Source organism: Eulemur rufifrons, chromosome 16 (assembly GCF_041146395.1).
Source record: "Eulemur rufifrons isolate Redbay chromosome 16, OSU_ERuf_1, whole genome shotgun sequence".
Lineage (NCBI taxonomy): Eukaryota > Metazoa > Chordata > Mammalia > Primates > Lemuridae > Eulemur > Eulemur rufifrons.
Window position 1 is genome coordinate 24,849,223 of NC_090998.1, and position 15,486 is coordinate 24,864,708.

The following is a 15,486-nucleotide window of genomic DNA, read 5'->3' on the forward strand; positions in this document are numbered from 1 at the left end:
ATAATAATGCTAATTTTGACCGTAAATCAGATTATTTTGAAGGAATGATAAAGTTGGCACATTTTGAGTGCTACCATTCTCGGTTCATTGTGTATAATTAGATTGTTGTAAGTCTAGAATTAAGAAAATAAGTCAATAAAGAAAAAGACAACCCAATGGGCAAATGATAGAAATGTAGAGAAGAGAAACTGGCTAGTCTATAAACATATAAGGAGATGTTCAACTTCACTGATATTAGGGAAATGCAAATTAAAACAAGAGTGAGGCCGGGCGCGGTGGCTCACGCCTGTAATCCTAGCACTCTGGGAGGCCGAGGTGGGCGGATCGTTTGAGCTCAGGAGTTCGAGACCAGCCTGAGCAAGAGCGAGACCCCATCTCTACTAAAAATAGAAAGAAATTATATGGACAGCTAAAATATATAGAAAAAATTAGCCAGGCATGGTGGCACATGCCTGTAGTCCCAGCTACTCGGGAGGCTGAGGCAGGAGGATTGCTTAAGCCCAGGAGTTTGAGGTTGCTGTGAGCTAGGCTGACGCCACGGCACTCACTCTAGCCAGGGCAACAGAGTGAGAGAGACTCTGTCTCAAAAAAAAAAAAAAAAAACAAGAGTGAGATACCATTTCACACTGTCAGATTAGCAAAATCATTAAAAATTTAATGATGCTGAGTATTGGTGAAGTTGTGGGGAAAACTGGCCTCTTGTAAACTGATCTCTGACTTTTATGGAGATCAATTTAGAGATATCCAGTGAAGCTGAAAATGCATGTGTCCTGTGATCTAGCACTTCCACACCCAGCTTTATTCCCTAGAGATTCTCCCCCACATATATAAAGGAGACCTATAAAAGGATGTTCATTGCAGCATTGTCACAATAGTGAAAAATTGTATGCAAGATGTTCCTTGTAGCATTGTCACAATAAAATTGGATGCAAGATAAATGCCCATCAATGGAGGAATGGATAAATAAAATCTGGCATGATTATATGATAAAATATTTTACAGTAGTCACAACAGTTAAGATTTCAGAAACAGAGTAGAGTGAATAAAGCAAGCTGTGGAATTATACCCACAATTTGTCAAAAATGCAAAAGAGTATAAATTCATAGATAAATATATGTGTATATGAAAACATATTTAAAATATAAAACATTTAAAAAATAAGGTGAAGGATATCCACCAAACTAAATCCATGATAATCTTTGCTCTGCAAAGAGGGAACAGAGAACAGGAATGGAGGAAAAAGAATATTTCTATATGTTATTTTTTTTTAAAGACTTGAAGCATATGTGAAAAAATGTTATCAGTTCTCAGTTCTGTTTTGTGAATGCACCAGTGTTTGCAGTAGTTAAAACTACTTATTTGCCCCCTTTTAAAGAAAAAATTCTTTGAAAATAAAAGAATGTCTGGAGATATCCCTTTTAATGGAATGATGTCCTGTTTTTGTTGGACTAAAGAGCTCGGGATGTTTTTGAAACTTTAATTTAAAAGAATATATCTGGTTTCCAGGTGCACTATTCTTGTTTGACATATTTTCCCCAACGACTTATTCTGGATGTTGAGTGGTGGATATTACTTCATTATCAGCTTTGTCCTTATTTGACTTCACATACTCTCTACCTTAAAACCATTAAATGTCATGGACTGTTTGCTTATGCAGTGACACTTTTATTTGGCCCCAGAGATGGTTAGTTATAGTGTATTGGGTGATGCAAAATCAGGCATGCATCGCATAGATAGAAAACTCTTAGAAGCTAGTCCCCTTTTAAGGCATTTTCAATAACATGATACGTACTTTCCTTTATTTAGGTGACATGATGACATTGCTAATGAAGAAAGACACCTTGACAGAAGAGGAAACACAGTTCTACATTTCAGAGACTGTTCTGGCAATAGATGCAATCCACCAGTTGGGTTTCATCCATCGGGATATTAAGCCAGACAACCTTTTATTGGATGCCAAGGCATGTGAATAAACTGGTGGATTATTAGCTTGCTGATTATTTTATAGCGTAATAGAGCTGATTTTGTGATTGGAAATGGGTAACTGCAATTGGGATTATTGTTAAATTACATGCTTTCATAAAATGATGCACTAAGAGAAGACTGAAATGAAATAACATCAGGAAATACGGCTGTCTTTTGTTTCTTCCATTTTCCACTTTTAAAAATCATCTTCGAATATTTATAATGTTACATTTTCACTTGTGTGAATTCCAAGCTAATAATTTTTTACAATAATTGCATTTTAAAAAGGAGTTTATAATAAGGCCTTTTGTTTTCAAAATTAATATAATCTCCTGATTTTACTGGATTTTTTTCCTTAGGGTCATGTAAAATTATCTGATTTTGGTTTATGCACGGGATTAAAGAAAGCTCATAGGACTGAATTCTACAGAAATCTCACGCACAACCCACCAAGTGACTTCTGTAAGTTTGGTTTTTTTGTTCTAGTTAAAATATTATAGCTGGTTTAATCTAGTACTGTCGAGAACTGAAGGTTCTCTCCCTTCCTCTCTCCCCACTCCTTAAACCAATGTGATTTAGATGTGTATGTGTTTTTGTTTCTTGGTGAGAGTTTTTCCCTCATGGTTACAATTCCATATTGTTGAAATTAGCATTTCAGAACATGAACTCAAAGAGGAAAGCAGAAACTTGGAAGAAGAACAGGAGACAACTGGTGAGTCAGCCACATCTTTAAGAATTTTGTATCCTGGTCCTAAAAGTTTCATCTGGTTTTTACTCGATTATTTTGTGTCTTCACAGTGAGTTAGTACTTACTTCATGACAATGGTAGTGCTTGTTCTGGGATCACACAGTTTTTGTAGTTTTTCTATAAAGTTTCCTTGCCTGTGAAGTAAACTATTGATTTTTGCTTTATGATTTAACTTTAGAAAACTTTATTGAGCATGCCTATGAGTAAGTAATCTGTTTACTAGTAATTAGCACTTTTTAAATAAAACTCACTGAGTGTGATTATAATGCATGTCTTGTGATTTCTATTTTTCCATTTTCCATACCTGTGGTATAAATCCTGATATAAGAGATACCAATTAGCAAACAAGGTGGTTGTGAGTCTCTAAGAACTTCTTTATAGACAAAGTAAATAGGAAGTTTGGGATGTAAACAATGTTATAATAAAATAGATAAAATTTGAAAGCAGACTTTACCACAGATAAATTTAATTACTCCTTTAATGTAGAATTATACTGTCTATTTTTCACCCTATACTATTTCCCCCCAATTACTGAGCAAACATAAGAATTATTTCCCCATTTTCCTCTTTCCCTTTATCCTGTTAACAAAGTCCATGAACATTCTTAAGGTTAGGAATGTGCCTTTTGACTTTGTTTTCTTAATTTCTTATACAATGCCTGGTACATATATTGTTCAATTCCACCAAGTCATGAAAGGGAAACTAATTCATCATTCCCTCAGAAAAGTAAACAGACCGAAAAGTAGTATCTGATACCCTCTAAAACCAAATAAAATGACCTTTGCATTATTGAGCTTATTCTCTCATTAAAACCCAAGTAATTTCAAACTTTCTATGCTTGTAAAACATTTCAGTGTTGTTATAATGTATTGAACTATGTATGTATTAAGGAGAAAAACTTCATTCTACTTTTAAATGCGTCACTTTTAGATCAGATTTTACAGTTGAGAAAATAATTGCAATATTCCACATTTTTAAAGGGGGAAAAATGAATATTGCTTAAAAATATGGTGGGAGAATTCTGTGCCCCCATTTACAGAATATTTATAGGTGATTACTCATGTGTGTGTTTTGCTGTTCTCATGTCCAAGAGTCACCATGGCTTATGTCAGTGTTTTCCAAGGGGGAAGTGGAGGGGACTCTGCTGGTATTTGGGGCAGGAAATTTCTTTAGCACCTGGATCCCCTGCTCTCTAAATGCCAATCATGTCCTCCCCCAGGCCACTGAGATGACAAACTCTGCTGTCACACATTTTCAAATGGCCCCTAGGTATTACCCCTGGTTGAGAACTATTGCCTTAAAGAAATAGTTTTTGTAAGATTTTATATGACTTAAGAAAGAAAAACTGCATAGCTTCCCGATGAATAAGCAGTGTCTTGGAATTAAGTTTATAATGGAAATACCTGATGCATATTTAGTTAGTTTGTAGTTTACAAAGCACATTCCTTTTTATTGTCTCGTCTTCATATCAACTCTGTTAGGGCAGGTATTATCACTCCAATTTTATGTAAGCAGAAGCTGAGGCTCAATAACTTGCCCAAGAACCCATTAGTGGTGAGTGGAAAGCCAGGCCTACTGGGTTTAACTAACTTTTCATTCTTTTTAAAATGAACTTGGGGCTATATATATTTAATATAAATAACTAAATTGAGCTTCTTGGGGGGCAGGAATCATCTATTCTGTAACATATTATGCTTTTTCCAGTAGTAAGCCATGCTCAGATATGTGTTTTTTTTAATGTTAAGAATACTGGTTTGACAAACTGCTCCTTTGTAGGCATATTCCACAGTTGGGACGCCAGATTACATTGCTCCTGAAGTATTCATGCAGACTGGTTACAACAAATTGTGTGACTGGTGGTCTTTGGGAGTGATTATGTATGAAATGCTAATAGGTATGTTTTATTCAATTATGTACATAATATATACTTTTCCTTGAGTGCCATTGTTTGGACATATTGCAGACACCATGGGCTAAAATAGCTGAACTCTTTTAAACCTATTTCTGACATCTCCCAAAGTTACATACATACTGATAACTACCAGTGAGCTCTCCAGGGATCCTGTTTCAGGAAGGGAGGTATTTAACCCAAACTCCACAAATCAAAATTATATCTGCATGGCTTTTCAGGTAAAAGGGGGAGGCAGTACTTTAAATCCTTGACTTTATTGACTTTGTTAGCAAGTTTATTATAATTTGATGAATGATGGCATTTTATACTATTAAATAGAGCACTCAGGGTTGTTTTGTTTCTTGTGGCACATATTTAGTAGGTATAAATTAATTGATCACAAAAGCTGATTAAACTTTTTCGGTTTGATACATAGGATATCCACCTTTCTGCTCTGAAACACCTCAAGAAACATACAGAAAAGTGATGAATTGGAAAGAAACTCTGGTGTTTCCTCCAGAGGTACCTATATCTGAGAAAGCCAAGGACTTAATTCTCAGGTTCGTGGTTAAATTAGAGCAGTTCATGGTGTCTTAGAATTTCGTAAGGACCTAAAAGACCCATTTCACTTTTGTCAGGGGAGAAAGAATACCACTGACCTATACAGTCAAAGAGGTCAATAAAGAAAAGGCATTTTAAAAAACATAAACTCTTAAAAGGAAGTATGCAGAAAAAAAGTAGGAGTTAAAAAGAGGGAAGAGGTTGTTTCAGTTACTGATATATATATAGATATAGATATAGATATATAGATATAGATATATAGATATATAGATATAGATATATAGATATATATAAGAGTAAAAGGTCACTCCTGTTAGAATGCAGTGATCTAATCTCATTAAAAAGAAAAGGGAAAATAAATTGTTAGTAGCAGAAATTCCTATCATGACAGTCTATATATGAAATCTTATAAGCAAAAGGTTCCTTTCTGTTCCTCAACTAAGATGAAGTGTTTTGACACTGTTGTAAATGACTGGAGGGGATATAAATTAGGACAACCTGTGAGAACAACCAGTTGGCAGCTTACTAATAAAAAATTCTTAAACTGTATATGACCCTTGACCCAGCAATTCTATTTCTAGGAATTTTGCTTCTGCAAATAGTCAGATGTATGTAAAGATTTAGATACAGTATGTTTATCATGGTATTATTTAATAGTGAAAAATTAGAAACCATTTAAATGTTCAATAATAGGGGACTGGCTAAATAAATTATAATTATCTCCATATATAAATTTTAGAATACATATTCATAGAAAAATATTTAATGACTTTGGGAAATTTTCCCATTATATTAAGTGGAAAAAAAGTAGTCTTAACATAGTAACTTTGTATCAACACAATATTTTTAATATTATTATAAAAGATTAGAAAGAAATGACTTCAAAATATTTATAGTAGTTATTAATGTCTCTAAATCGTGCAATTACAGATGATTTTTTTTCTTTTACCTGTCTTATCTGCATATTGGGGCAGATGATTTTTATTTTCGTCCACATTTCTCACAATTAAACATAGTTAACTTTAGTAAAAAGAAAAACATTGTAATGCCTTTTTAAAAAGGAAAATATTTGAAATAATGCAACTAGAGTACATTAGATATAACTTGTGTATGATAATTCTCTGTTTCCATGTTCTAGATTTTGTATTGATTCTGAAAATAGAATTGGAAATAGTGGAGTAGAAGAAATAAAAGGTCATCCCTTTTTTGAAGGTGTAGACTGGGGGCACATAAGGTATGTCCCTACCCTCTGAATGGGAGAGGTCTGAGTCAAAACGAATTTCTAAATTTAGAGATTAATTTACCGCTGATTCTACTAGATTAGATACAAAAAATGACACTGTTAAAATGTTGTTAAGTGTTTTCTGTATAATGTAAGTGAGTGGGACTATAGTGGCTACAGCTAAATGACACGTTTTGGGCTAATGTCTACTTTAAGGGGAAAAAACACATATTGTGTACCTGTTTAGATTCTTACATTCATACTTACACAGTGAAGGCTGTTAACACATGAAAGATGTAGTTACCATTCACTCTGTGATCCCTCATTTTTGCCCTCTCTCTAATATATCATACTGTGTGTCCTTAATTAACTTATAATAAGGTACAAGTCCCTTCTTTAAACATTGGGGGGAAGTTAAACAATGCAAGTAACTTTAAAGAATCTGCTTATAGTTGTTAATTGTGAGCATTTGCCTTTTTTCAGTTTATGGCCAAACTACCTTCAATAGTTCTGGTCTGTTCTCCACACAACAATTTAGAAATATAAATCTGATCATGCCACTTTCCTCCTTCCCCTTGCACTTAGAATTAAGAACCCTTAACTGCTTTTTTAGATCTGCAGGACAGGGCACTTGCCTCATCTGCACAAGTTGCATCTTGGATGGCCTTTCCTACTCCTTCCAACCTCAGAGTGCTGTCATTTGCTGTTCATTCCAACTGAAACGCTCCTCTCCTCCCTGCCCTCGTTCTTGCCTCTACCCTACCCTGCCTAGCCAGCCCCTTTGCATCTTCCAAGACAGCTCTTCACTGGAAATCCAGCTGTGTGCTAGGCACTGTACCTATTATAATAATAGCTAGTATTTTTTTTTTATCATTTATTGTATGTCCAGCACTATTCTATTTCTCATCTTAGACTCATAATAAACCCTATAAAATAGTAATTATTATTATCCCTATTTTACAGATGAGGAAATGAAGGCATAGAGAAGTAATTTGCCTACAAATGCTATAGTTAGTAATTGAAAGAGCTAGAATTAGACCCAGACAGTTTGAATCTGGAGACCTAACTCTTAGCTGCTACACTGTATTATATATACTGTACATACATCATCTCATTGAATAGAGCTATGACACCCCCCTTTTTACAGTTGTCGAAGGATGCTTAGAAACTACCATTCCAATGTTTTATAATGAGGAAACAGTCATAGAGCAGGGGCTTACCTGCCTAAGGTCATACTGCTATTAATAGTTAATGACAAGAAAGGTTAGATCTCAGGGCTCCAGGGTCTATGGTTCTTTCCACTAAACTAGGTGTATTAAGTTAGTATATTAAGTATAAATAAATTGGAATAATTCTGGTAAAAATATATACATGCTTTTACATAATTTGGTAAACTTAGAACCTACTAGACCCAATAAATATTTGTTGAAAAAAATAGAAGAAATAAAAACTGACAGCTTCTTTTAACTATTTCTATAGGTAAAACATTTTTAGCATGATAAAAAGGCATTTTCATGACTGGTTTCTTTTTAACTGAATACCTCTGATTCTCTTAAAATGTGTATGTCTGAGAAGTTTTTGCATTCAGATTTCAAAACAAATATGTAATCCCTTCACCCTTCATGCCCCTTATTTTCCCAAATGTCTTTTCATTTATGAACCCTCTCCCAGCAGAATTCTATTCCAAAATCAATTATGAAAGACCCAGTCCTCACAATATCTCACATATTTTATATAATTATAAAATATTTTAAATAAAATCTCTTCTGTTTTACTTTTCCTTTCATAAGCAATTGTTTTTCCACTTAAAAAGTAGCATGAGAAAGTCTTGGTACAAAGATATAAAAATTATAAGTAAATGAAAATAATTTTAATAAAAAATTGTACTAAGCTATTTTGAGATCTACTTAACTATTCTCAAATCCATAGTAAATTTCCTTGGCCTTTCTAATGTTTATAGAATAGCATGCAGGATTTGCAAATAGAAATATTTGTTGGAAAAATTAAGAGTTCAAGAAATGTCACCATGGCTGTTCAATACCTTTTTATAGGGAAAGGCCAGCAGCAATCCCTATAGAAATCAAAAGCATTGATGATACTTCAAATTTTGATGACTTCCCTGAATCTGATATTTTACAGCCAGGTAAGACAATGTATAATATAAATTACACTATTAAAAAAGAATGTGAAGATGATAACATTTCACTAATGTTATCACATTCACTAATGTTATCACAAATGAAATTCCTTTGCTCTTGGTTAATTTTTCTATCTTTCTAGTGCCAAATACCACAGAACCGGACTATAAATCCAAAGACTGGGTTTTTCTCAATTATACCTATAAAAGATTTGAAGGGTTGACTCAACGTGGCTCTATCCCCACCTACATGAAAGCTGGGAAATTATGAATGAAGATCACATTCGCCCACAACCAAGAGAACTCAGGTAGCTGCATCACCAGGCTTGCTTGGCGTAGATAACAATACACTGAAATACTCCTGAAGACGGTGGTGCTTATCGACTACAAGAGGAAATTCTACAGGATTAGGATTTCTAAGACTACTACAGGAATTGGTTGGCAGTGCCAGCTGGCTTTTTTTTTTTTTAATATTTTATTATTTTTGTTAACTTTATTATACGAAGGTACTGGAATAAAAGGAACGTACATCCCTTTCTAACTGCACTGCCTACATGCGTATTAAGGTCCATTCTGCCTGTGTGTGCCATGGCTTTGAACTGTAACACCTCTAATCAATTCAGGAGAAACACATATCATATAAAGCAACATAGGCTAACCTGTAGGTAACACTGCAGTATTGCTGTTTTACTGCAAATCTTATGGGTCTACATAATCAGTAAAAGCCATCTTCCATAGTTGGTGTTAGAACATTTGCCCTATTGGTTGAACATCTGTAGAATATATATGATGACAATTTCTGTAATGATTTTAAGAAATTTAAAAAGAAATACACTGGTTCTTTAAAAATAGAATTTATCATCAAGTTATTTCACAAACTCCACAGTAGGGAGTGACAAGGTTATAAGGAAGAGAAAGTTGAACACCTTCACTCAAGCACTCCACTAATATATTTACTTTGCATTCAGAAACACTGACGACCTTTATATACGTAGTCTGTATACGCATAGGGAGATGTACTGTATTATATAAAATGTAAAGTTGCTTTTCTTGTGACAAGAGGAATTCTTTTTTAACAAGAGGACATGGCATTATTTTAATTTGATTATGATGAGTTGAATTTAAGAAATGACCATGAAGGCTGCTTGTAGAACTAGTGTATTTTTATTAAAGTATTTTTTTAAATGTCAAACTTCTGATCATGTAAATGGACTTGTAGAGAACAAAATGCTATTTACTTTGGTTTTCTAGAAAGTTGTTACATATCATGGCTGGTTGACTTTTATTTCTTTTGATGAAAATTTTTCCTTTAATAGTACTTGTATTATCATGCCATTATTTTCTTATGCTCTAAATGTACCAAAGATCCTGAACAGAGTGGATGTTCACAACTGAGTAGAATTTTACTTTCCCGTGGGAATGCTGTATTCAGACGTGATAGATCTTTGATCGAAGTTGGCTTATTCAAGGGCAATATTGTTCATGTTTAGCTACATCACTGTGGTTAATCTAGATGGAATGAAGGAAGTAAATGCAGGCCAGGGGGGTTGTGATGAGAGGATATGGGAGATAATGTCAGCATCAAATTCTTTGGGTATTTCCCTAAGAATTAAATAATCTTTTTCTAGCTCAACATTTTAATTCTAATTTAAACGACTCTCTGAGGTTTTGGTTTCTTAAGTACTAGTTGAGGAATAATACTTTAGCAAAGAATGGCCTAATGTTTGTCTTAACTGTTAGTTGATAGAATTTTTTAAAGATACAATAATTGTAACCATTACAAATGATCTGTGATCAAAATCTAAAGTGATGATTTATTTGTAGGAATGTCTTCCTAATGGGGAAGAATTGCATAGGATCGTTATGCAAATCTACAAAAAGCTTTTATAAATGTTGCTGCTAGGTAGCTCCACAATGTTTTAATAAGGCGATCCTGTCCCTCCCACCTCCCCACCTCCCCCCCCATATGCTTTATTTTGGTTTATTTCTTTTTAGGTATTTATTGAGTACTTATGATGTGTTCATCTCCATTTTTCCAGAGTGGATCATGTGACTTGAGTATTTGGGAGAGAGAGCTATTAAAACTCTGGGGTTATCTCAATTTTACTAACTCTAATTTTTCTAATTATAACTGCCTTTAATTTTTTTAAAAAAATCTTTAACTTCTGCTGGAGTTTATGAGATTTTTCACCCCACATCACCCCCTTTTTTGAAAAAAAGATTGTTTTGCTAGTGTGATAATGGATAGGTAAGCTATGAGGAAATTACAACATTCTGTAGTTCTAGTGTGGCAACTGTTCTAGTGCAGAAAAATATTAATTCAAGATGACAGAGGGAGGCCGGGCGCGGTGGCTCACGCCTGTAATCCTAGCACTCTGGGAGGCCGAGGCGGGCGGATCGCTCAAGGTCAGGAGTTCGAGACCAGCCTGAGCAAGAGCGAGACCCCGTCTCTACTAAAAATAGAAAGAAATTATATGGACAACTAAAAATATATATATAGAAAAATTAGCCGGGCATAGTGGCGCATGCCTGTAGTCCCAGCTACTCGGGAGGCTGAGGCAGGAGGATCGCTTGAGCCCAGGAGTTTGAGGTTGCTGTGAGCTAGGCTGACGCCACGGCACTCACTCTAGCCCGGGCAACAAAGTGAGACTCTGTCTCAAAAAAAAAAAAAAAAAAAAAGATGACAGAGGGAGAGATTGAGATTAATATTAAGGAACTGAATTATCTAAGTTTACTTTTTAATTACATACGGCTAGAGCATTTTAGTTTTGATTTCCCTCATTCTTATTATCAGAAAGAACTTGGAAAATAGTTATAATTTCTTGGCAATGGAAGGGCAGTTCTGGAAAGCTTACTTTGTTTGGAGTCTCATTCTTCCCTGGAGTTAATAGAGTGATTCACAATCTTTGGGGTTTTCTCCTCATCAAAAGTATTTCTTAAGTGCCTATCTAAAAGCAATTAAAGACTGTGTTTGCCCTTTGGAAGCTAAGAATTTGATTCATGATGCAAATTAACTAGATAATTTGCAAGCACCCTTGAGATTGAATTTTCTCTATTATACACGTCCCATATTTCAGGTGAATCTTTAATTTAAATGACAAAACCCTATCTAATCAACTGGGCATAATGACATTTTCTTTAAATTAGACTCTATTTTGAATTAAAAGAGTTTTATTATAAACTGTGTGTTTTTGGTTTTTCTAAGTATATAGAAAGCTTGTATAATTCATATTTATCAATTTCCTGATTTAATGTAGACTTTGGCTTTTTTATTAAAAACCTTTATATTAAAGCAAGTTATGTTATTTTTCTTTTATGCATTAACATAGCTTTAAATCTTTAAATGTATTGAAGCATTGTGCTGTATGAAAATAAGGAATCGCTTATAAATCAGCCACTTCTGAATGGAATATATAGCAGACTCAATAAGCTAGTTAGTTAAATGGAAAATATGAAATGTGGAATATTAAAAATATTCTTTGGTTGCTAAGGCTTGAGATAGGGTCTCATTTACATCTATAATAGCATACTTTTTCTGTTTTTTAAACACCTGCATATCTTTGTGTAAATCTTTAAATTTTAAAATGTTTTAAGTAACATTTATTTTTGATGTTTGTAGAAAACCTTTAGACAATCAGTCAGTCTCTACTGATAGGAGAAACAGCTATCTTTTGATGATTTATAAATAAATGAATTGAGATTTTAATCAGTAGAGGTCCCTGGCTACTAAACACATTCTTTTTTTTGAATTGTTAAAATTCAGGACATTGAAAATTACTGTTTTGCTACAACCATGATTATTTCTCCCTTGTCTTTACTTAAATTTTATTTTCTCTTTAGAAGTGCACTTATTTCTGAAAAATGTTAATGAAACAAACACTTAGAACAAATATAAATACAAGACACTTGGGACTACTAGAGATATTTTAGATTTTTATGAAAAAAAATGTGAGGGGATACTGCTGCTTTAAAAGGGGATAAAGTAATAAAAATATATCTTCGCTATTTTTTTAAAAGCAATATAAGCCAGCAATTGTCTAGAAGAATAATCGTCAGGCTGTTGAGTTTGGTGTTCAGTTACTGAGTTTCATAAAATGTTTTGGTGGCGTGAGGGCTTTTTCATTGAAGGTAAGACAAGAATAAAAACTATGTTTACAAAATTTCTGTTGGTGAGGTTTTTTTGGTTTTATTTTTGAGTTTTGAGATAGGTGTTATCCAAAACTCAAGAAAGATTGTTTTGTAATTGTAAATTACTGAATAACTTTTACACTTGAAAAATCACATCAAGAAATAAATATTTGAAGTTTATATTTAAAATCTCTGTTTAAATCTGTAGCTAAAAACATATGGCTACACAAACCATAAGTTACAATTTTAGGTACTTGCTGGGTATACAGCTTATATACAACTACCCCACTTGGTCAAAACCAATTAGCAAGCAGTAAATTGCAAATGCCTCAAAATAGCATAGAAATTTATTAATGCAAGTGGCCCAGGTACTGCTGCATCATGTCCCATAGAAGATGCTGACAATCAATCATAACACTTTTTCCATTGAGCGCACAGGGAGCTAGTGAGAATCCTGTTCAGCCTTGTTGTGTTCCAGCTGTTGCCTGACATCGTTTCAATAATGCCATTGTAAGACAAAACAGTGAGAATACCAAATGACACAATTTGGGTATTAAAGCCCAAAGACTCTAAATTTATCTTTCAAAAGCCTGTAGTGACACACAAATAACTTACATTTGTATACAAAATACTTCCACTTACATTATTCATTTTGTTTTTTTACAACTACTCTGTAAATAAACACAATTACTATCATTTGATAGAGGATGAACATGAGGCTGAGTGATTATGACTTAGCCAAAACACAGGTAATAAACTGCTCTTGCAGTCTAGTGCTCCTGCTCCCCCAAACCATGGAGTGCGCCTCACTGACAAATTACCTCAGAAGAACACAAGGAATAGTTACTACTTTGCATAATTTTGACTATAAGTGACAGAAAACACAAGTAAAAATGGCTTCAACAATAAGGAAAAAGAGTATCTCATGTAATTAAAACACAACATAGCTTGCAGGGTAGTCAGTTTAGCATCTCAAAAACATTACCAGGGAAGCCGGTGTGGTGGTGCGTGCCTGTAGTCCCAGCTGCTCGGGAGGCTGAGGGTTGCTTGAGCCCAGGAGTTCAAGGGTAGCCTGGGCAATAGAGTGAGACCCTGTTTTCCATTTCCCTACTTTGTCATCCTCAGAGTGTTGGCTTTATCCTTGGTTTTGTTTTCTCAGAGAAGCTAGACTACTACAGAGACTGTGTTTTGACTTGTTTTGTTTTTGAGACAGGGTCTCGCTCTGTCGCCTGGGCTGGAGTGCTGTAGCATCATCATGTTAAATAGCTCACTGCTGCCTCCAACTACTGGGCAAGTGATCCTCCTGCTTCAGTCTCCTGATTAGCTGGGACTACAGGCATGCGCCACTATGCCTGGCTAATTTTTCTATTTTTTATAGAGATAGAGTCTCGCTCTTGCTCAGGCTAGTCTTGAACTCCTGGGCCCAAGCTATCCTCCCACCTAAACCACCTGAAGTGCTAGGATTACAGGCGTGAGCCACTGCACCCAGCCCAGATACTCTTAAGCATCCATTCCGCACACATGTAAGGCCTTCAAGAGAGGAAACTACTTCTTGTGCCCTCTTGTTAAGAGCAAGGAAAATCTTTTACAGAAGCATTCTAAGCAAATCTTACTGATCGTGCCAGTAGCTGGCCTAGAAATTGACTTAAAATTAATCAAGATTCATTCGCATCCCTGGTACCAAATTCGGGTTCTTTTGATAAGCTACAAGGTAATCAAAAGGGTGCCCACACAGGTTTAGAGCAATGGTTCTTACCCGAAGCCACTGCACCTAGATTGTGTTGGTGCATCTTGCCATTGCCTACATGTGAACTGAACGTTAGTCCATTAGCATCTTTCCTGTCCCATCTGTAAAAGAGAACCACTCTGCTAGACCATGGCTCAGCTGCTTGGATCTCAGGTTTCTTGTCCTTTGGAGGGTCACAGGAATAGGGTTGGGTTTCTGGACATATAGAGAGGATGGATAGATGGCCTAGTGACCAGGTCTTGGTCTCTTTAGTGCTTTTGCGATCCCTCTCAGGCCCTACTCATCAGAGAAGATAATCTCTTCACTGGTCCCTCTCCTCTAAAGTTTTTATATCAGAAATAGGGACCCTCATCAACTTATTTCCTCCCAAGACCTGGCCAGGGGTGGCGTGGCTCCATTGCTTTGTCTAAATTAGGAAGATGGGCTTTGACTAATGGAAATAAAAACATTTCTCAGGTGAGGTTCTAACTAACACCAACTTATCCCTGAATTACTTTACCTTTTTATTAAAACATTCATGATCAAAATCCTAAACACAGGATGACTTTTAAGCCTCTTCCAAAGAAGAAATTCATAGCAGGAAAGGCAAACTGTCAGTGTTTGACTTAACATCCTTCTCTTTGTCCTCTTGGGTAAAATAATCCTGATAAGAACTTGAAGAACCCTCCTGTCCAATTCTATACGATACTGGGAGGGCTGAGGAGACCCTGGGACAGCATGCCTGCTTTAAGAGTGTCCAAAACCTGCAAAAGTAAATACTAGTTCAGCTTTTGACACTTACACCCACACACACACTCTGCCGAGGGAAAAATAACAGAGCAAGAACTCCACATATCAAGAGATATCTGCAAAACGATCCCCTCCTTCTTGACCTAAATTTTGTTTCTCCCTGTAGTTTTCTTGAAATTTTGGTGTGTTGCTACTCCTGTCCTTTGGCTAGTAGAAATACTGCCCACCCCACCCTCCTTAACACACAAAGTGTGTGCATATTCCCTGCAACAACCGAGCCTTAAGAAAATTCATTTTTGACAAGTTAAAGGAGTATTCCTTAAAGTAGAGCACTCAGCAACTGTTTCAAAATCAACTA

General features: G+C 35.2%; 1 protein-coding gene across 1 annotated transcript in view; it reads left to right on the top strand.

Annotated features, from left to right (window-relative positions):
* STK38L (serine/threonine kinase 38 like) overlaps positions 1–10,856 on the top strand; it is a 76,496-nt gene extending 65,640 nt beyond the window's left edge. The window contains exons 8-15 of the mRNA XM_069489581.1: positions 1,807–1,961; positions 2,325–2,427; positions 2,616–2,677; positions 4,490–4,607; positions 5,041–5,164; positions 6,304–6,399; positions 8,439–8,530; positions 8,668–10,856. Of these exons, the coding sequence (XP_069345682.1) occupies positions 1,807–1,961; positions 2,325–2,427; positions 2,616–2,677; positions 4,490–4,607; positions 5,041–5,164; positions 6,304–6,399; positions 8,439–8,530; positions 8,668–8,795 (878 nt within the window). The 3' untranslated portion in view covers positions 8,796–10,856. The remainder of the gene's footprint in view (positions 1–1,806; positions 1,962–2,324; positions 2,428–2,615; positions 2,678–4,489; positions 4,608–5,040; positions 5,165–6,303; positions 6,400–8,438; positions 8,531–8,667) is intronic.
* The last annotated feature ends 4,630 nt before the right edge of the window (positions 10,857–15,486 follow it).